Source organism: Nomia melanderi, chromosome 13 (assembly GCF_051020985.1).
Source record: "Nomia melanderi isolate GNS246 chromosome 13, iyNomMela1, whole genome shotgun sequence".
NCBI classification, from domain to species: domain Eukaryota; kingdom Metazoa; phylum Arthropoda; class Insecta; order Hymenoptera; family Halictidae; genus Nomia; species Nomia melanderi.
The window spans coordinates 2,763,027-2,786,317 of NC_135011.1; the positions used below are offsets into that span (position 1 = coordinate 2,763,027).

The window sequence follows — 23,291 nt, forward strand, 5'->3', positions numbered from 1 at the left end:
CTCTACCGTGCGGTAGAAACATTGATATCACGCGATGCGGGATGAACAATATCGCAAACGCGCCGTCTGATGATCGCATTTCCAACGGCGTTAACAGCGTTTTCAAGGAATGCAGCGGATTTTTCATCTGACTCGAAAGTGTCTCGCCGTTTTAACCGTTTTCCCCGTTCGATTCCTTCTATTTCATTCTGAAATTCTTATTACCCGATAATCAACTCGCTAATGAATCTCCCATCGTACACATTTTCGGAAGAAACTACCGAATGGATCCGTCAAGAACTAACCCTTTGCAACCGACAATATTTTTGATGTCATTCGTTATTTTCCGACGAAATATTAACATTATTGCAACTGCATAAAGGAACATCTTGCATAAATAATCAGGGAGAATTGTTTTACTTCTATGCTATGTTAACCCCTTGTTCTACGAGTGAGACTCGTGAAGATTTTCAACATGATTCAACAAATATGTATATTACTTAGTTAATTCGACTTCAAAGTAAACATTATTCCTCTATAATCAACTATTACACTTAAATGAAAATATAGGCATAACATATGCTTAGAATCTTTCTCCTTTTCCAATAAACTATCAATGACAAAGTAGCCGTTGAAAGTTGAGAAAGAAATCATAGGCCAAGGGGTTAATACCTATTCAACATTCCATACTGAATTCTTCATTTCACAATTCCCCTACGACTGAGTCGCTCGAGTGCAAAGGGTTAATTACTCAGAATCCTCGAGAAGCCCCTAAACCCTTCAAGCCAAAGAATACAATCGAAGATCGGATAATCCTGACTCAAGAGAATCGCAGTTTCATCAATTCTCTAGAGTCCTCATATCCCTAAAACCCGCATCACTCGACAACCGAGTATCCATCATCATACTCACCGGCAGCCTGAGAAGCTCCAGAGGACAACGGCGACCTGGTGGTCCTCGCCTCGTTCCTGTTTCCGCAGGAATCGGGTTGATCTTCGCTTATCCTGCTGATCCGGTCGTTGCCGACTACTTCGACGGCCGCGCCGTCCAGCTCCAGCGGATGGATGATCTCGAGCCTAGGCTTCGGCTGCGGCGTGGACGGGATCTCGTCGATCCTCGAGCCGGACGCGTGTCCTCCGACCATGTCCACATCCTTCCTGGAGCCCATCCTCAAGAACCTCTTCAACGAGAACCTAGACCTCCCCCTCTTCTTCTCCTCCCTCACTTCCTGCCCGCTGGTCAGGCTATCCTGCGACAGGGATATCGTCCTCCTGGAAGCAGGATCCGAGTTCTGCGCGTTGGTGGGATCAGGCAAATCCGAGACAGCTTTCCTGAACTTGGGGCTGCAGGAGGAGGCTCTCTCCCGCTTCTCCTTCTCCCTGACCACCGGCGAGTCCGACTTGAAGGTCACGATCGGGTTCCTGGCGAACAGCGAGGAACTCGGCGCTAACTCTTCCACCGAGTCGGCCGGAGGCTTCGGCGCCATTCTTCTTTTGTTCGAACGTGTCGACTCTGCGGCTGTCACCTGAGATTCTGAACCTTCTTCTTCGTCCAGGTCTTCGTCTAGGACTTCCGGACTCCTGGCTACGCACGGTGGCGCCGGTTTCGAGTTGCCTGGCGTTTTAGGCGCAGATTCGGGAGGTTTCGAGGATTCGAAGTCTTGAGTGTGGAGAGTGTTCGGCAGGCGAGCGTGATCTTTGGGGATGATTTCGTTCGAGGGGATGAGCTGGTCAGCGATCGGCTCGTCGCTCTTGTCTTTGCTGGCCGGATGGGGACCGCTCGTCTGCTCCTGGGGCTGCGGGCCACTCGCACCTGAGAATTAGTCGTGATCGTGGGTAATTGGATGGCGCTGCGGGACGGTCGCTCGGCTCGCTTCTGCTAATTACAGGAGCGGATTAACCGACCCATCGATCGCCTTATGAGTAATCACGGTATCCCGTTGCTGGCCGGCGCACCCGCGGCTGGAGCACTCTGAATGGGACTGATATTAGAGGGAGGCTAAACGATTTCTGAATTTTTCTAGCTGTTGTCTCGTTAACCCTTTACTGCCGGGCAATTGATTCGTGGAGACTTCGTTTAACACTGGGACGAGTGATTAAATTAGATGTAATTTTTCTGTGGCAACTCCATGGTGTCTGTTGGAGTTTCGATCGATTTAGGATATAGTTCGAGTGAAGATACGTTATTAGTGGAAGATTAAAGAACATTTTCAATGGTCGCTTTAATTTTAGATAACCGAGCAAGGAACGTTTTATTTCGGCACGAGGAGATAATGTATCGTCGTTTGAGGGGGTGAGAAACAACTGTAAGCACGGGCGCAATAAGGAAACTAACAAGAGCGGCTGCACGAAAGCCGGAGGAGATTAGGTCACGAATTAACTTAGGGAATATCGCGTCGTTCAGTCTGACTCTTAATTATGCGAGGGAAATTCGTTACGTTAATAGCGTTTTAACGCGAAATTATATTCCTGGAGACAAATCATCAACTTCAAGTGCAAGATGTTAAGAAGTGGTTCGTTGGATTTGTAATTATGGTAATCGTGGGCATTGTGTGTTAAATGTCAGGTTCTATTTATACCATAGGAACAACAATAAGGATATTCAGAGCAGAGTTTCATCGAAATTTTCAATTAATCTCAATTATTAACAATGTTCAATACATATACAACGATCTTATCGAATGCACCCTATGAAGGGTGAACCGACGAAGTTCTAGAATTCAGGAAACTGAACGATGGCGTCATCTAGTGGCGACATTCCTAAGCTTCCCAGTCAAGGAAAACTCAAGCTGCGAATCTCGAAATAGCAAACATTTTCGTAAGAATTTTCTTGGCAACGTTTAAGGACAAGATAGATAAACTCAGAACAAACTTTCATGAAACGAACGTTTCTCATTATCTTCGATCGCAAATACTAAGATGAAAAAATCTAGTGTTCACTAATGAGACAGATAAAAGGCGAGGTGGAAGATTACGAAGATTCTCATGAAGAACTCGCATTTATATTCTACAAAATGCAGATAAACTCTGTCGATTCCATTTAGCGTGACTAAAATGGCCCTCGAACGACGTATCGGTTCGGCCGGGACCAAAATTCACCAGAGGAATACCGGAATAACGAGCACTCGCGAGCTTTACAATCTCTGTTCCAATGAAATTCCGATGAATTCTATCGATCACTTGACCAACATGGTCGTTGACCGACATTAAAGATCGGTACGCCCAATTCCGGGCGCAGTTAGGGCCATTTAGGGTTGAATAGCGGCCCTCGGAGTACCTCGAGCTACCGCTTAGACCTCCGTCAGAGAACTAAACGAGAGAAATAAATAACGAACAAAATATATTGAAGTTGTCCGACGTGTCCGGAAGTTTTCTTTCGGCGATTTCACGGTCAGATGTGGCAGAAAAACTTGTCAGCGTGACTCTCCCGAAGTTCGCCGAGTAACGGCCAGCGATTTTTCGAGAATAATACGCGCTCAGACGCGTGTCCTTGCAGACGATATTTCAAGGGGTCGTTAATAACTTCATTAGCGACCCCTGCCCTTCTGACTCGCCATTAACCCCACAGAAGTCAGGAAAATGCCATCGTGTGTACACGGTTCGGCGCGCGATTTTTCCCGAAGTGTGTAGGCTGCGAAAATGAGTTCGTGTCAAGGCTGAACTTCGGTAAACTGTAATAACCAGAAATACCCTCGCTCATCTAATTCCGCTAAATCCGACGATCTCCGTCCACCCTCGAACAATCTTAACCCTTAGCACTCCAGGCTGTTTTGTAATCTATCAGCAACTGCTAATTTTTATAGTATTCCCAGCGAAAATTAGAAATGCTATAACATTTCATGGATCTTTTATTTTCCTTAGTACAGAATTTGGATGTGTGGAAAATCGAATAATTTTAGGGTAGTTTCTTTGATTCATTAAAATATTTGATATTACAACTGATGCAATATTGGAGCCTACAGAGGTCAAAGGGTTAACACTATTCCTACCGCGAGCAGTCAAATGACTGTTCTTAAAACTTCGATTAGAATTCCCTATAGACAACGTAATTGTATCGCCTTTATACTTCACGACTTTTCCTAAAATATATGTATAAATTTTTCAATATTCATATATTTGAATGAAAGGATCAAAGCGAAACGAAGAAGAATTACACGTTTATGTGAAAAAATGAAAAATTCATCGCGAAAGAATTAGTATCACGTCAACCATTACGATGACGTGTATACTCGTCTAACACAGTTAACTGCTTCTTAATCATCATTTAACTGATCGCGGTAGGAATAATGTTAAACATCCACCTTCCAATCATCATCATCCCAACACCACCTCCCCCCTAATCCAAAATCAACACCCAAAACAAAGAGACTCGCACCTGTCGCACTTCTTCCTCCTTGCATCTTCGCGTGGTTCTTCGCGTCGGCAGGTGGATTCTTCGCGAAGTTGATCGGTTTCTGCGGAACAACAGGCTTCACCTTCAGCTCCGCGTTCACGGCGCCGTGGAGGAACGACGGCCTGGGCTCGGTGACGATGATCGGCTTGTCGGCTTGGAGGATCGGCCTGGCCTCGATCAGCGGCGGCGGGCTTCTCGGAAGCGCCGGTGGCTCCGTCATTTCCTCCTCGTCCGCTTTGCCGTCCGGCTCCCCGGCCAGCTCGCGGCTCTCCTCGCAGCTGAATTTCTTCGGCTCCTCCTCGAATTTACGGGGCTCCATAGAAGAGTCCTCGTTGCCCGTGGACACGACGATCTTAGCCGGCTCTTTTCCACGCAGCATGGACCTGTCGCTCTCGGCCGCCTCCTCGGCGTCGCTCCTCGTCAGCGGCGTCAACGTTAACTCGATACCCTTGTCCGACGAGTCGCTCTTTGATCTGCAGTACTCCGTTTTGGACCCGTGGCTCTGCGCGGGGATCTTCGGCTTCTCGGCGTCCGGCTTCTTGATCGCCGGACTGCGAGCGATGCTTCCGGCCTTCTTGTCCGGCTTGCCGGCGTCCGCGGACGATTTCTCCTTCGTGTCCTCGTCGTTCCGCTGCATCACGGGGATGAAATTGTTGGACGTGATCAGCGGCAGGTCGACGATCTTCTCCATCGAGGAATACTTCTGGTCCTTCCTGTCGTCCTTCTTCGCGTCCGCTTCCGGCTTCTTCGCGGCTTTCAGCGTCGTCTGTGGAGGACGTCGATGTACACGTGGTTTTACTCGGACGTACGTTTTGATCGTGGATGTTAGTTTATTTAATAAGACAGTTTTGGTTATATTGATTGGTAGTTTTAATAGATTACATGCAAGTTACAATTCGGTTGTGTGTCACAGGTATACATAGTTCTATAATTCTGTAGTATCGTAGTTTTAGGATAGCGAGTGTAAGGGTCGTAAAGGAGAAAGACTCATGGAGACTCAGTTTTCACAGGTGTGTTCGTTTGTGAAGAGATTGTAGTAAGTGGTTAACTCTTTGCGGACGAAAATTGTTTAAAATATAAGAAACTGAAGGCAGATCATGCGGAATTGCACATCGAATGCTTAAATAATAGAGAAACAGGCATTTACTGATATCTTGCTGTTTCGGTAATTAAATCATTTACATCATACATTCCCATCACATGAATATTAGCTCACAAGGCTAACCTAAGCCAAACAAAAGCTTCTCGAAGCGTAAGAGTGTACAGTGTCCGATATCAATAGCGAGTTAATTAGAGCAAGAACGCGGCGAATATCAATCAGAACGCGGCAACCGGCTGGTAACTGAAATCCGTCTCACCTCCGATTTATCACCGTTCTCGTTGATCTTGTGCTTGGCCGGGCTCGACGATCCGTTGACGAATCCATTGATCTTCCTGTCCGCGGGCCTCCTCGCGGTGGGCAGTGTCTCGTCGCCGCCGAACGGCGTCACCGAGACGAGCAGAGTGGTCTTCTTGCCCTCCGAGTCCTTTTGTATCCTGCCGAGCATCAGCGAGGCGAACGACCTCGTCGACGACGCCGACTTGCTCGCCTCGTTCGCGGCGACCACCGCGGTCAGCTTCGCCGTGATCGTGTTGAAGTTCGTGTTCGCGCGCGTCAGGTTGCCCAGCGCCCGTTCCTCCTCGCTGTCCGGCGGGGGATCGTCGTCCGCGCCGAACGACTCGCCGTAGTCCTGCTCGTCGTCCTCGTCGGCGTCCGAGAGGAAGTCGTCGCCCCCGTAGCCGATTATCTCCGTCAGGCATTCCGGGAACGCGACCGTCTTCTTCTTCTGATCCTTCTGACCGGTCGCCTTCCCTCGGAGGATACCCTGAAACCATCGACTGCATGAGTATCCGAATTCTTCGGGGTGGAATCGAGACACCCGGTAGAATGTTCGAAAGTTCTCCGATGGAATATAATTCGTTACTCTATGGAGATATTTATATTCACCCTTTGCGGACGAAGAGTCTTTCACCCCTTGCCCTACAACGAGTGAGACTCGTGGTGAAGATTTGCAACATGATTCAACAAATATATATATTACTCAGTTCATTCGAATTCAAATTAAATATTATTCCTCTGTAACCAACTGTTATACTTGAAAGGAAATATAGGCGTAACATATGCTTCGAATTTTTCTCTTTTTCCAATAAATTATTGATGACAAAGTAGCCGTATCGATCAGAGTTGAGAAAGAAATCGTAGGTCAAGAGTTTAAAGTACAAAGCTTGCAACATATGAAGCTAAATTATACATCGAATGCTTCAATAATAGTGAAAAACGGAAGTATACACTGATCACTTGGTATTCGAGTAATTAAGTCATTCGTTTGCAGCTTGGTATTCTAAATAGAAAAATTTCATGGAAATATTTATATTCACCCTTTGCGGACGAAGATTCTTTGAAGTACAAAGCTTGCAACATGTGAAGCTCAATTATACGTCGAATGCTTCAACAATAGTAAAAAACGGAAATATACACTGATCACTTGGTATTCGAGTAATTAAGTCATTCGTTTGCAGCTTGGTATTCTAAATAGAAAAATTTTATCTGACTGAAATGTCGACATTCGTCCGCAAAGGGTTAAATTAGTTTCAAACTATGTTGTCTTTATCTCGACGGAAAATGTTTGATATTTCTACTGAGAAACTTCCGAGTGCAAAGGGTTAACACAGTTTTAATATTAAATGTTTTAATGAATTTGAAGAAAACTACCTTAAGATTATTAGATCTTCCAAATATACAAAGTTTGTACTGAGAAGGGAATTAAAGGTCTAAGAAATGTTATAACATTGTTAATTTTCAGTGGAACTACTATCAAAATTGATAGGAGTTGCTGACATATCACAAAACTATGTGGAGTGCTAAGGGTTAATTCTGAAGATAGAAATTAACACATTGCGTACGGGCTGATTACCAGAAAATTAAATTGTGCGGATTTTCGAATTCGAATTTTAGTAGTGCAACTGTTGAATCATCGTACATAACTTTACCAGATTCCTCATTCTGTGTTAACCACTTTCCTAGATGAATGATTCAATTAATAATCTTCATACATCACACTGATCACTGAACTGTTCCAAAAATTCCGAATTTTCCATAGAAGTTGTAAAACTGGTAAAACATGTCATCTACGTAAACAAGAAGTAAATCATGGTTTATCATTCCTCAATTTATCTCGCAATCAGTCCACGCCTATTCGAGCCTATCATCTCGCGTCCGAGTATCACGAGCGTAATGAAGCCATATAGAATGAGATACATATAATAATTCGAGGGAAACTCGAAGAAAACGAAACAGGAAGAGAGGACGCACGGCGATCCACCTGGCGCCGTCAGCCTGCAATTAAACAGCAATCAAGCATTCGCCGTATCTATCGGCGGAATGAGGCTACACTCGCGCGGCTCTTACCCGAAGACACGGTCTGATTCGAGGCCACCGCCTCGATCCGCGGACGTTTATGCAAATGTCGATCCTAGACAGGATGCGGCCGCCGCTTCATCCATCTATCCTCGGCTTCATTTTCCTCGCGCACCGAAGGGAACTTTCCCTGGACAACCGATGGCCGAGCACGAGCCGAGCAAGCAGGTGCAAATTAAGAGCAGCGACGACGCCGAAGAGATATCTCCGCGAATTCTCGTCCAATTTTCAGATTTCCTTTCGTTCCGACGCCTCGGAATGAAATATCGCGCGAAGGAACGTTGGCTTAACCAACTTGGTATCGTCCGGAGCCCCCGGTAATCCCGATCGTTCGGAAATCCGAGGGAATACTATCCGGGATCTGTTTAAGGGACCGCCGAGGCGGCGCTGACGGCCGGCGCTCTTATCGTCCGCCGCCAGGAAATGAAAGTTCAGCCCGGAAGTCGAATCGAGCGCGGAAAGTCTATTTTTCAACCCTTCCGCGAAACTTCGCCGACTGCCAGCTGGCGTTAATGAAAGCTCTGTTGAATAATTTCACGGGTATCCTTGGAATCTTGCGAACTGCGCGCGGGTGGATGAATAAAGAAAGAGTTAATACGCATTCTGGGGATTTCTGAACTTTGATGAGGGAAGATTAGGCATTGATACTGTCGGATGAGATTAACTATCTGTTAGGTGTGGTTGCCACAATGGTGATTGAGCTTTGTAGGCGTTTGCGCGTGGTGTGTCGATGTATAGAAACTATAGAAAAGAATATGAAAAGGTGAAATAGTATATAAAACTATGTGAAACTATATAAATCTGCATAAAACTATATAAAACAATATAAAAAGGTAAAATACTATATAAAACTATATAAATGATCGGGAACAAAACTTAGAAATGAGTAGGTACTAAGGTAAACTTGATTCTTGTTGTGACTTGCTATGTGGGAGGCTATAATTGGCATTAACCCTTTGCACTCGAGAGGTGACTCTCACTCACCACTTGATTTCATACAGTAAAACTATAAAATTCGATATTTGATATTATACCTTATACAACGCATCAATTTGAGAAATATTGAGATAAACTAGCTTTGTTCTTCAATGTACATGCGATTTCGCTTCGAGTTTCACAAAATATCGTCTTTATCTCATTAGAAAATATTAAAATATTTCTAGAGAAAAACTTCCGAGTGCAAAGGGTTAACACTATCAACGATGATAGTTTTATTTGGTACAGATCAACTATCGAGTAACTCGAAAAGCAGTTTTACCTCGCTGATTACCGAAGTAGTTACTGAAAAGACAGATTCTCCGAGAAATCGCTAGAAATCCATTCAAACGTACTCGAACCGGGTTATAAATCGATAGAAATCTCAACAAGACTGAGTTTCCACGGAAAAAACTTCGTCGACTCGATTTGTCTGCTCGGTAATTCCAGTATTAATCTTCGTTCAACTGTTCCTTTCGTTTGGACACTTTCCCGTCTTTCGATATTCAACCTGATTTGCGTGCACATCAATCTGGTGAAAGGATTGCAACGGAAACCTTTCACTCGAGGCTAGTTAAAACCACCCTCCTCGAAGTTCCCGCGAAAAGAAGTTGTTAAGGTTATTATTAACCACTTATAGCCTTGCCGTTTCGTTCGAGCCCTTAAACCACCGTAGTTTCAGTTTCGTATACACTTTTCATCTTTCCTAAGACTTAGCTGTACATTCGGTAATTTTTCGTAACAAGAGCCTTCGTCCCGAACTTGCAATCGTCCTTAAGTATTACGAGAAGGGACCGTGGCAGCCGTAAATCCCTGAACCCATAAGGCCCGCGATTCTTGCTGTAGATTTTCCTCGTCTATTGTTCACATCTGGCGTCCAGTTGCCAGCATTTTTAACTCTCTAGCCCGTCTGTTAGCGTGCGTTATCAAGGCCAAAGCGTTTCTTGCTTTTTACCTGCCACGGTCGACGATTGCAAACGGGACGAATTTATTATTAACATTAGCAACCAGGAAGACCCAAGAAGGGAGGGCACTGTCTCCCTTCCACAACCATCTAGATCTAAAAGGGCCAACCGGAACGTCTTCACCCCGCGAAGACGATTCTGGGACGATAAATACGAAATCACCAGACAAGATATTTACAATAATTTCACTTTCTTTTCGATTCCTTTATTAATCGCACAGATTTTCTTCGTACCCCGATTCTACTGTATTTCCATGGAGCAACGAATTATATTCCATTGGTTCGTTTTTATCGTTCTTATCGAGAATCGTAGCTGCGACGTGAACGCGGTCCAATTCTAAATTTACATGACGCCGCGCGTCCACGTCAGCCGGCGACAAGGGTGGACGCTTAATCGTCTAACGCGCGTCGTTCCGCGAGGGTACGGAACGCGTGGGCGCAGCGCTTTGAAAAGACGAGGGCGCCGGCGACCGCCCACGCGAGCCACATTTTTATGGGTTTCGAGAAAGGTGGAACGGGGATAACAGGGACGAGGGACGCCTCGCTTTCTTTCTATATCTGGTTTTTACTGTCTCGGCTGTTCGGGATGATTGAGGTCCTTTCTTGCCGCGGCAATGGCATGTTATCAAGTGTAATATGTTAGGGGGAATGCGAGGCGAAAGAGGAATTCTGTTTTATGGACGGTTAATGTGAAGGTTTTATTTGTTTGAATGTATCCACGCTATAACGCTCTTCTTGCGTTGTGCCAAAATTGCGGAGGATTCTGTTTATCAGTGTCAATTATAATATTCTTACTATACTGTTCAAGAGAGAAATCAAAGTAAATTTATTTGAATAAACGTTATCTTTTGATATTTCTTTGTAATACAATATTTGTGATCTCATTGGATAAGTACTCTTATTGATTCTTTTGCTTGTTGCTGATAGATTACGAAACAACCTCGAGTGCTAAGGGTTAATATTCATCACGTGCACGAATTTCTTGAATTCCAAGCTTGGAACAACAAAGAACATTTCCAAATTCAGTTGCAGGGACATTAAAGGATTGATCGAAGAATCGAACGTTCCCTTTATTTCCCATTGAAATTAGCTTTCTACCTCTCCGACAGCGAGAGAACGTGCAACTTTCGTATCCAGTACAGAAAGTTGCCAGTAATTTAGTCAATCGAACACTAAAAGATCAGTTCCTGCTCTACAATCTATCAAATCGCACAGCGTTTTACGAGCGTTCAGGTTAGTCGGATAATTAACCCTTTGCACTCGAGAGGTGACTCTCAGTTGCCACTCGATTTGACACAGTGAAACCATAGAACGTGATATTTAATGTTAAATTATAATAATAAAATATAAAACAGCTTTGTTCCTCAATGTACCGGTGATTTCTCTTCGAGTTAGTCTCAAAGAACACAGTCTTCTCGTAAAGAAACGTTAAATATTTCTAGTAAGAAACATCCGTTTGCAAAGGGTTAAAATTGACAGAGATCTATAGAGATTTGAATTAGAATTGATAGTGTGAATTTTTTGGAGCTCTCTTCAGTAGAAATATTTGGGATTGTATTATGGTTTGAATGAACGTAGAAAGAGATATGAATATTCATAAGTGAAGATTAGATATTTGTGAGACAGAGTGCAAAGGGTTAAAGAGATCTTCATCAGCGAAGCGTTAAATATTCCCAGCAAGTCGGCGAGTCGCGTCGGGTCTGTCTTTACGGTAAAATGCCGAGGTTTCTCGCCGAGAGGATATCCAAGTATGTCGATAGCATCCGGCGAAAGGACGGGAGAGCTTCCCGGCCGCCGTAAAGCGAAAAGCGGCTCGGGAAAACGGAAAAACGAGGGAAAGCGGCCGGCGGAGGGCTCCAGAAAGTTGTGTCGCGCTTTTGTCGAGTCGTCCGGCCGGAATTCGCGGTGTCGCGTTCGCCGACCGGTGTTATGAAATTCGAGCGAAACCGAACGACACGAGCGATTTTATCGGTTCGCGTTGCCGGTGGGTCAGCGCTGACCACTTTCCTCGAGGAAATCTAATCAACCGCCGAAACGTTTGTTTCGGAGAATTGCGAAGATCCAAATCGAGGCAACTTCCGATCGGGAACAGAACGATGTACCGACGCCATCTTCCCGCGAGAAATACAAAAAATTTCTCCACTTTTCCCTCGTGCCTTTCTCTCTTTTTTCCCATTTTTCCCTCGCCTGCTAAGTTTCTGCAAAGCCTGTATCTCCGAAAGTTCTCGCCTCTCGAAAAACAGGTAATTAAAATTTCCCGACGTGCATCTATCTATTTATTTATTTATGCACTATTATAATTTATTTCCTTTTTATTTTTCTTTATATCGTCTGTATCGTTATATTCATCATAGTCATCATCATTATATTTAGTATTTTAAATGAAACTTTGCACTGCTATAGGAAATATTAAAATAAAATTACTTTGTCCCTCAATTCATCTATAAACGATCGTAAAATTAGTTTCAAACAGTGTCGTCTTTATCTCGTCGAAAAATGTTAAATATTTCCAGTGATAAACTTTCGAGTGCAAAGGGTTAACAGCTTTCGCCACTAAGGCGCCAACTTTGCAAGTCCGGAGGAACACGTTTTGAAAAATAAATCGGTTGTATCGAAGTCTGCTAAGTTTCTCCGAAAGTTCTCGCCTCTCGAAAAACAGGCAATTAAAATTTCCCGACAAACAAGTATGGCCGCCTATCGACACCTAGACCCCTATCTCCCTCCCCCCGCCGCCCTGCGTCGATAACGCGTCGCCTGTAAACCATAACGGGTCCGGTGTAGTCCAGTTACGCTAATTTCGTGTCGTTACCGTGGCGGCTCGCTCGACGACAGCCCGTCTCGGGAATGCTAATTCAATGAACTCTCCCGTCCTCTCCCTTGATCTTGCCCCGTGAACTAACTAACCCAGTTTCTCGGCTCGCGATTACGCTCGTTCCGGAGCTGGTTTTTCCGCGCGTTCCGGAGATCATTGCCAATCAGTGGCCAACCGATTTCCCGGTCGTCGTTTGTTCCGTTCGCGGCTGTCGCGATGTCGAAACGACGCGAGGAGACTTCTCCGCTCGATCGTTCCGTCGCGATCTCTTCGGTTTACGACACGTGTCGCCGGTGCGTTCACTGTGGGTTTCGTGGAACGGTTTTTAACACTAAAACTACCGTACCGGTCAGAGTCGAGCTGAACGATTGAGTTTCCGCGATGGATTTTTAAGATCCTTTAATAATCTTTCTCATCCTTAACACGAGAAGCAATTTTAGATGTCAGATCTGATTTTGAGAATTTTTGAAGAGATTATGCGAATTCTATGCATGGTTTTAGAGTATTGCTGATTAATTAGTATCGTTATCAACACTAGATTTACTGATACCGATCTACGAACATTGACACATCTATCTTGAACACTAGGTACATATCCACGCGTGTTTCAGCAACGCGTCCCATAATGTGTAGAGGACTTAAGCGACTGCACGACCATTCCTAACCGCTGCTACGAAATTCACGTTTTCTCGTAGCGTTCTCCGACAGGTTTTTCGTGGTCCGCTCTGGAGACTAGCTCGGCTGTGCTTAGAATGAATCTTTAACCGAGCTGGCAAAGAACCGCCCCAGCGAGGATAGCTACTTTTAAAGTTAGATCAGTTCGTAGCAAGAAACCATTCGGAATTCGCGAGATAAGCTGGAGAATTTGAGAATTGCGTGTGCCGACGACTGTGCTTCGAATTTAATCCTTTGAACTCCGTAGACTCCAATATTGCAACAGGAATAATATCAGATATTTCAATGAATCTTAAAGAAACTACCCTACAATTATTAGATTTTCACACATCCAAGTTTTGCACTAAGAAGGAAAATGGAAGATGTAAGAAGATATAGAGATACTATAAAAATTAGTTGCAGTCGCTGATAGATTGCAAAATCATCTGAAGTGCTAAGGGTTAATACTTCAACCACTTTAACCCTTTGAACTCCGTGGGCTCGAGTATTGCACCAGTTCTAATATCAAATATTTTAACGAATCAGACTACTCTAAAATTATTAGATTTTCCAGATATCCAAATTTTCTACTGAGAAGGAAAATAAAAGATAGAAGGGACTTTATAGCATTTTTCATTTTCATTAAATACCATAAAAATTAGTCGCAGTCGCTGATAAATTACAAGAGCATCTGGAGTGCTAAGGGTTGATATAGTGAACGTGATACAGGATGAAATTGGTTGAAGAGATAGTGAACAAGGAATTGCGAGCATCGTTGTACTTCGTGCTTCTTCGTTCGAGAAAAGGACTGTAAGAACTTTTGACCGAGGTCCACGGCGCATTATGCTGGCGGTATCAAGTTTATAAAACTGGGTCGACCGAGCGAAGGGACGACTGTTCGGAGACCCGGCAACCACCAGTCCAGGGATACCTAGCGGTGGGAACAGAATTTATGTCTAACTGCGAGGAGAAATACAATGCCTGTTGCACCGACGTCCAATAGACCCTCTACAGTCACCGGAGAAATTGTGACTGTGGAACTTGGTTTTGCAATCTTTATTACACTGCTATTACGAGACCAGATTGAGGAGTCTTCGAGTAAATAAATAAAGTAAGCGAAATCGATTGGGAAATAAGTCTGCTGCTGTAGAAGACGTTGAAAGTAAGTAAATGGCAAAATTGGAAGGAAGAAAGTTATCCAATTAGAAAACTTCGAGACAGAGTTAGTGCTCGATGAATATTATTATTCCTACTCTCTTACTCGTTAAGGAGTTTCTAAAAAGCATACAAACGGATACAAAGAAAATATTATTACCAGTACTACCCTTCTAATGATCAACCAGAAGAGGGTGTACTAGACAAAAAAATAACAGACTTTCCATAAAATTGTGAAACTTCTTCAAACCCACTAAGACAGACCCAAACCCATTTCTCTTCCCAAACAAGGCAACACCACAGCCCAGCCAACTTCCCAACCCCCAAAACAAGAATAACAGACTTTCCACAAAACTGTGAAACTTCTTCAAACACACTAAGCAGACCCAAACAAGACTAAACCATACCCCAGCAAGCTTCAAAAACAAATACCATACAAGATACAAAGAGAATCTTACTATTCCCATTACTACCCCTTCTAATGATCAACTAGTCAACTCTCCAGCCAACTTCCCAACCCCAAACCCCTCGATACCTGTATCTTAACGCTATCAGTCTTGACGAAATGGAGAGCCCTGCCGATGTTCAGCTTGAGCGTCTCCTCGGGCGGCGCGTGCTCCTCCCGCGGCTTGAAGCAGTTCGAGCAGAGCTCCTTCTTCCAGGCGTTCTGCACGAAGCGGTTGCATTGTGTGGACATCGTTGCTTCACTGCAGCAGCGACAGCGAAAGTCCCGTTACATCATCACCCTGAAAGGAAAAGAGGTGAAATAGTAATCGGCCGATTCCGTGGCTCGCTCGCTCGCTCGCTCGCTCGCCGGTGAACGGAGTGTTTCGTGCACGTGTGCGCAACACATCGGCCAGCCACGAGAAACCACTCCTCCTACACGACCGAGCTGCTCTATCCTCCGGGGAGGCATTACTCCAGATATACAGGGTGTCCTCGAGTGACCCGAACTTCCGATTCCCCCTTGCCAGTTATTTGCTCGGCCCGATCTGACGGTCGAACTTGCGGCGCTCGCTTTAATTAGCAAATTAAAGGGAGGAGAACCGAAAGCAGTTTGTAACGGGATTTACTCGGTAATCGATGGTATGTACGCGTGCATCCCTGAACGCGTCCCGTTGCGAGCCACCCCGATCGCGAGGCCCCGCTGACCTTTGCATCACTCGGTTCTCTTAATTCACTTTGGGCGTACCAGCTTCAAAGGATACTTCCGGTTCATTCGAAGGAGATTAACGGTTTTTTGGCGATTCCGTGTTATGTCGGTAGCTCGTTTAACCCTTTGAAGATTCTTTGAAACGTACTGGACCTTTAGCGGATGAAGCTGAATTCTATATCGATCGAAAATAAAAATAAGGGAACTACGTACTGGTCTATTGCTGTTTGAGTAATTAGATCATTCGTTTGCTAGGTACGGTTCCAATATGGAAATCTGATCTGGCTGACATGCCGACGTTCGTCAAAGGGTTAACTCTTAGCAGTGCTATGTCAGACTCGACATTCTATTTTATTGCATTCTCTACTTGTTTTAACAATTTTTTCTATATTTGTAGTATCACAGTTGTACCATTTAAAGGTAAAATTTCAATGACTCCCAAATATTGAATAAATAAATAGAGCGTCGTATTAAGCTGTAATTGAGTGAACTAACGTCGACGTGAACCTCAAAGTGAAACCGAGAGCACTTCGGACCGCAAAGGGTTAATCTGAATGGTTTTGATCGAGGGCGCAATATTAGAAATTGAAGGAAGCTACGTGTAAAGATTAAGATAGAGCTTTCGTTCTATAAACATTGAACGTTAAAAAGGATATTTGATTCGAAACTCTGGATTAACCCCTTGAACTCTGTAGGTTGAATATTGCACCAGTTATAATATTTAAGATTCATTAAAATATTTAAGAAACTACCCTAAAATTATTCGATTTTCCACGCATCTAAATCTTGCGCTAAGGAAAATAAAAGATCGAAGAAATGTTACAGCATTTCTAATTCTCGCTGGGAATACTATAAAAATTAGTTGTAGTTGCTGATAAATAAACTGACTTGAAGCATAAAATGAAACGAAGTAAACAAAACCAAGATACACTTCACACTAGACTATTACTCTACAATTCACCTGTATCTTTCAAAGAATATCGCAATACAATCCAACTTCCCATTTTTACATACACGTTAACACATAATTTCCCCGTCGTTTCATTTTGTTACCAGAGTCTTGTATCATCCGAAGTTTCCGTTACATTTAAAGCACAGCATCGCGGTGTATCGCACGGTCGAAATAAAAAGATAATTAAACATTTCTTTCCGGCGCGTAAAGGTGAAGCCCGTTGATTGTGTACAATGGAAGGGGGCGTAGAAGGAGGCGCGGAGGGTGGAACTTTAATGAAGCACGCGCGCGGCTTACAAATAAAAGCGGCGGAGGGACGGGCTCATTGTTAACGTTGTTCTTTGCAACAAAGTTTGATCGGAAACGAGTTGCATAAATTATACGCCCGCCGGGAACGAGTTTAATCTCCGATACTTCGCGGGCTTCTTACAGAGGCATCGCGTTCATCGCCGGAATACTCGCGCCGGGCTGAACGGCCGGCAATCGCGCGAACAGTTTCCGTGTAAAGGCGTTTGTTCGAATTATTTTCGCTAAGGCGGGCACCGTTGAAATTTCAGACCGACATTTCGCCGGAGGAGGATCGGCTGGATCGCCGCGAAAGATCAGGAGAGCCGGTCTGAAATGTCAGGGCAGCTGTGAACGAAGGTAACGGCGTTGCTGGAACAATTGCTAAACCTATGGGCTTCGTTAAGGCGTTACATATGCATCGGACGGAAATAAGGGTGAGTAACGTGTTCTAGTAAGTAGTGGCTTTTCGAATTTTATAAATAATTGTTTTATACGCAGTAATTTAAAGGCTTAAGATTGGTAATAGGGAAGAGTTAATCTATAGATCACCGGTGACGCCCAATCAAATTGAATCACTATAGTTCACTCAATTAAACAACTATTATTTGCACACATTTCTACATTACAAATAATGCTACTTAATTTCTTGACATTTACCTAGAAGAACGTGCAATAATAACAATGCAATTCAATCGAATGATTTAATATTATATTTTTTCATTGTGTATTTCGCTCTATGAAATCCTATGGCAAAGTTTCGTATTTAAAAAACTAATTAATTTATTACTAAGTAATTTCCTTTTTTGCATTAATTAAGTAATTGACAAGTAATTCAGCTTCGTCTGCTGAATGAATTTCATATACTCCATAGAATCTCCGTCCGCAAAGGGTTAAAAGTGTATCAATACAGTCGCCGACGCTCGCGTTTTTAGCAGCCGAAATTTAGCCGGCGCACAATGCGTTGTTCCAAGCGTGCTCCCGAAAGAGTCGACGTTTCCGGTCAGCGTGATACGCAACCCCTTGACGCCGCTCCACCGATGAAAGATAGAACGCTTTTATCCGCGGTCCTGCGGCTGCAAGCTCTCCGAGAAAGTAGTTTACCATTCCGCCGGGAGAAATACGAGCGTACCCGAAGCCGGGTTACCACGGTCGGTTAGTTTCGAAAAAATTCCCACCCCCCCGGCGGCGGTCACGTCACGGAATATTCTTCGCCGGCGGTCCCGGGCCGAAAGTCACGGAATCTCCCGGCACTCGAACTTCCCGCGATTTTTATTCAGCCGCGGCGGAGTCAGCGCGGCAGAAAAGTTTCCGCGCCACGGGATCATGGGAAAATGAGTCATCCGCTGCGAGGGGAGTCCCATTTGGCAGCGTTCACCATTCTCGACAATTTACCAGCCGAATCTCGTGACGATGGGAACGGTAATAAATACGGCGCGCTGTTATATAATGGAGGATCTCGAATGGGGTAGCGTGCAATAGCCAGAAGTAACTTTAAACGCAGAAATATTTAACCCTTTGCACTCGGAACTTTTTCTCGTTGGCATTACCGGCAATTCCAAGCAATTTTAACGCTTTGAGGGAGGTGACTCTCAGTCACCACTCGATTTCCTACAGTGAAGCTATGAAGTTTGATGTTTAATATTATACTTCGATGCATTAATTTGAGAAATATTGACGTAAAATAGCTTTGTTCGTTAATTCGCGTGAATTTCACGTCGAGCTGGTTTTACAAAATATCGTCCTCGTCTCGTCAGAAAATGTTGAAATATTTCTAGTGAAAAATAAAAAGGAAAGTCATAGATATATTTCATTGTTTTTTATCGATTATAGATATAAATGTTATAACATATTTAACCCTTTGCACTCTGAAGTATTTCGTTAGAAATATTTAATATTTTCTAACCAAACACAGACGATATTTTTTAAATTAACTCTAAGAAAAATTGCAAGTGAATTGAGAAACAAAGCTTTTTATTCCAATATTTCACACACTGATACATTATATGCAGTTGAATATTGAATATCAAATTTTATAGTTTTACTACATGAAATCAAGTGGTGACTTTCACAGTTTGTAGTGATAAATTTTAAATGTTAATTTAACGATAAGTTTGAAAAATAGCTTGCGTGAGTCAATGTCTTGCGAATATTCTAAACAGAGACTATCGAAGCGCTGACTAATCGCCGTATCTGATCGTTTAAAATACTTGACTCATTCTGTGGTAGTCTATTTTGTTATTAACACATTTCTTTCGGTAACAGACTTTCGCAACAGATATGTCAGCAACTTCTGCCAATTTTAATAATAGTCCTACCGAAAATTAACAATGTTATAACATTTCTTAGACCTTTATTTCCCTTCTCAGTACAAACTTTGTATATTCGGAGGATCTAATAATCTTAAGGTATTTTCCTTAAAATTCATTAAAATATTTAATATTACTGGTGCAATATTGGAGCCTACAGAGTTCAAAGGGTTAACATCGGTGAAAACCAAATCGGATTACTATAGTTCATTTCAATTAAACGACGATTATTTGACAACATTTCTGTATTATAAACAATGCTTCCGCGATATTGAGCAAGCTCAGCGTGCAATAATAACGCGATTCAATCAAACGGTTTAATATTACATTTTTCCCATTTTGTGTATTTTGCTTTATGAAATCGTGTGGCGTTCGTGTTAAAATATATTACATAACAATATGATATCCGAGATTTTTTATGTATATAAGTTGACCTCAGTGAAAATTGCCATCACAATTCAGTTTTCTGAAAATTACCCGATCCGCAACGTGTTAAGATGGAGTTCGTTGGAAAATATTTCTATGCGAATATTTGGTAAAGTGGAGAGTATGAATTGAATTTTCGAAATGCAGTTTTCGATTTCTTCTAGTTTCCTCAGTTCTCTATAGAATAAATAACCACTGTAATATATATACGGTAACCCGATTATTCCATAAACCAGAGCACGCGTCTTACACGGACAATTGAGTTTCCCGAAAATTATCCGGTGCGCAATACGTACGCACCGACGTCACGGGAAAGCAATTTCCATTCGCAGACGCCTAAACGGCACGCCGCGTATGATTCCGCCCCATCGGAAAGGTTAATCCGACAGAGGCAGCTTTCCTGTCGGCAGCGGCCACCGTGGACGCAATCAGGACAATTGACCCGAGCGGTCCGCTCGACTGAATAATTGCCCGGCTTCCGGTCCCGCTTTTATCCGGCACGGTATCAGCCGACCCCCGACATTAGCCAGCGATACTCGGGACCGTGACACGCTCACCCGGGAAGAGATCGCGAGGAGTCCCTTCTCTCCATCGAAACCCGTTCGATCGAGGAAACAGCCAACTTCCGGGACTCGCCGCCAGGAAGCGAGGATAAAAATTAGCGAGACGAGTAACGGATGGCCGCGGAACCGAGGCGCGCCCGAGAACACATCGCGAGAGCGGCGAGACGAATTTATATTCAACGCCTGTTAAACGAAAGTTTCGCGAGTCCTCGCGTTCTAACGGGCCCGGAGAGAAATGGCGTCTATCCGGCGTCGAGGCCGCTTAAACATTGATTAAACGGGCTTCCTCCTCCCGCGGAGATCTTCTTTTTTCCGGTCTGATCTCCGGCCGCGCGACAAAACGGATTCGCCGGGCTGATTAATCGCTTAATTTCCGCGAGGCGGACAGATGCGCCGGCCGAGTCCCGGTGCTCCCGTTCCACCGGAAAAAACCGACGGACCGGGACCCGCTCGGATACTTCCACGGAACCGGTCGCGGCTTCTGCGTCGTTCTCGATCTGCCCGCTCGGTAGCCGGCTCCGGAAGCGCCGGCTGTTACCGACCGCTGCTCTAATAGAGCCGGTGCACCGGACGACTTTGACGACGGGAAAAGACGTCAAGGCCGACGCCGCGTCACGGGTTCCGCGGGATGGACTGTTAACCCTTAGAGTGCTGTGGACGCATATATGCGTCTGGCGGAAGCTATCGGTGTGGACTGAGGACACATATATGCGATTTCTGTGAGTGTCCGGCGTGGACTAAGGACGCAGATGTGCGTTTGTCAATTTTTTCGAGCACCTACGCGGAAGTAATACTATTATGCGAATGTTTATAGTAAAGAATTAATACTGAAAAATGACGCTCTTGAGTTATTTAATCTCGTGCGAAAGAGTTACTATAACTTATTACGATTTGAATAGTTCATCAACAGAGTTCAGACCACATAGGCCCCGAGTATTCAGCACTCTAAGGGTTAATGTGTTTCGAAGACTATGCCAACGAACGATTTAATTATTCAAATGGCAGATTAGCACGTACTTTCTGGTTTTTCTATTGTTTAAGTAATTGGTATATAGTTTAGCTTCGTCTGCTGAAAGTTTTTATGTTTCGAAGAATCTTCGTCAGGGTTAACCCTTAGAACTGGAAAAATACTTTTGGAAATAACAAAATTTCTATGTTACCAAATATAATTGATATGATATATATGATAAATATGATAAATATGATTGAGTGACTCTCAGTCACCACTTGGTTTGATACAGTAAAATTAGAAATGTTTATGTTTAACACTAAACTTTGTATAACGCGTCGCTGTGTGAAATATCGAAGTAAAATAGTTTTGTCCTTTGACCCCTTGCCGTACAATGACGAGTGAGACTCGTGATGAAGGTTTCTAGACTAATTTGACAACTATTTTGCTATTATCTTCAAATGAAATTTCCACTTAGAATGGACAATTTTGTTGCATTTCTTCCAAATTGTCGATAGTAAAATGGTACACGAGCTTAGTGACGAAAGTAAATAGTACAAGGGGTTAATTTATCGATTAAATTATTTAGTCGCGACAAGCATCGTCTATATTTTATCAGTGTTGAATATTTCTAGTGTAAAACTTCCGAGTGCAAAGTTTTTAAGTCACAGACAACGGTGACGCGTTTAATTCGAATAACACGTGACGCAGCATGCTGCGTGAGACTTTAAAGGATTCGTTAGCTGCAGTTTCGCTTGAAACTTTGTCACCGACCGATTTATCCAAGACTTCGCGGAGCTGGCAACTTATGTTACCTGCCACCCTATCCCAAGACTTCGCCAGAGTAAACCGTTTACTACCTGGGACCTTGCCCAAAAGTGTGTCGGATTTGGTAGTTGCCAACTCGCTGGAAACCTTGGAGGACTAGAAGGCTCGCAACTCGCAGGGTTAGCCAAGAGTCCGTAGAGTTAGTCCTTCTTGTAGCTGCTGACTTGCCGGGGACTTCGAAGAACCATTTGCTACCTGGGAACTTGGCTAAAACCATGGCTTTCTAATCTTTTCGTGTTTCAATACTAAGACACCTGGTAGACTTTCCTTTCTATTAGTTGATTATCTGTGCACCGCCGGAGCAAAACCCAGCCGTACATCCGCGGAGGCTATTTTCGGCCTGTTGATGCATCGTAGCAATTAGGCTTGATCTGCTTAGTGCCGCAGAATTGCCAATTAGCACGCCGCTCGAGTGAAAGGGTTAAAAAGTATTTATATGTTACACAGGGGTCGTAAGAATTTTACAAAGCTTTGTAAAATTTAATTTAAAGTAAATAGTATGCAATTAGTCTAGGTGATAGTGTAATAATGACATTGACAATTTTAATACATAATGGACAAGATCAATGAAACTAGGGACTTCTGGTTTGTTTCTGTTTCAAGACAAATGAATCTTAAAGAAACTACCCTAAAATTATTCAATTTTCCACGCATCCAAATTTTGTACTAATTCTCGCTAGGAATACTACAAAAATTAGTTGCAGTCGCTAAGGATTAAGAATGCGTGCACATGCGTGTGTGCATTGTGTGTCGGGGAGGAAAACCGCCCTGCGATGCTACGTTTTTGAGCGAAAGGAAAAAGAAAGAAAAGAAGATGCAAGGGCAATTAGCGATGAGCGTTTGTATCGAGACGAACTTTGCACTGACAAAATAAATTATTATTAACCAAATAAATCCTTATAGACTCAGGTGATCCACCCAAAAGCTTGAGAAACACTGCTCTAAAAACCATTCTATCTCATCCAGTATCTTCGATGAACGATCCTACATGAAATGCATCGGAGACTCGCAGTAGCTGAAGTAAGTAAACCAGGTTCTCGAAGTATCAACGAAAGCACATGCAGGTTCCGTGCAAGTGAAAACCGGCCGTGATTCCGTAAACAGGCTACCAGTCTAATCCTAAAGGACGAAGGATGGCCGTAGCCGGTCTAGTTAAGTCCGTTCGCGTGGCCGCCGCCAAGGACAAAGAACCGTAGTGACACCGGCGGCGCATTAACATGCGCGAGAGCCGCGAACACGCCGGCCAGGAATAAAGTACCGTTTCCAATCTCGATGATCCGTTACATCCCCCGCGTTCCGTGCGCGCGCTGGAATCTCGTTTCCGACGATTGCGCGCCGAGTACTTTCGCGGCGCGAGGCCCGAATATCTTCATTCGCGGCCGCGCCGAGCGGATTGCGGGCGCGAAAGGCACGCCGTTGCGTTGATTTAACGGCCGAG

At 43.9% G+C, this 23,291-nt stretch overlaps 1 protein-coding gene across 6 annotated transcripts in view; it reads right to left on the reverse strand.

Annotated features, from left to right (window-relative positions):
- Positions 1-23,291, reverse strand: part of LOC116433510 (uncharacterized) — a 112,255-nt gene that overhangs the window by 17,306 nt on the left and 71,658 nt on the right. For all 6 annotated transcript variants that reach the window (XM_031991665.2, XM_031991669.2, XM_076373100.1 and 3 more), the window contains 4 exons: positions 14,924-15,134; positions 5,730-6,236; positions 4,354-5,137; positions 892-1,791 (listed from right to left, as the gene is read on the reverse strand). In XM_031991665.2, the coding sequence (XP_031847525.2) occupies positions 892-1,791; positions 4,354-5,137; positions 5,730-6,236; positions 14,924-15,085 (2,353 nt within the window). In that variant the 5' untranslated portion in view covers positions 15,086-15,134. The remainder of the gene's footprint in view (positions 1-891; positions 1,792-4,353; positions 5,138-5,729; positions 6,237-14,923; positions 15,135-23,291) is intronic.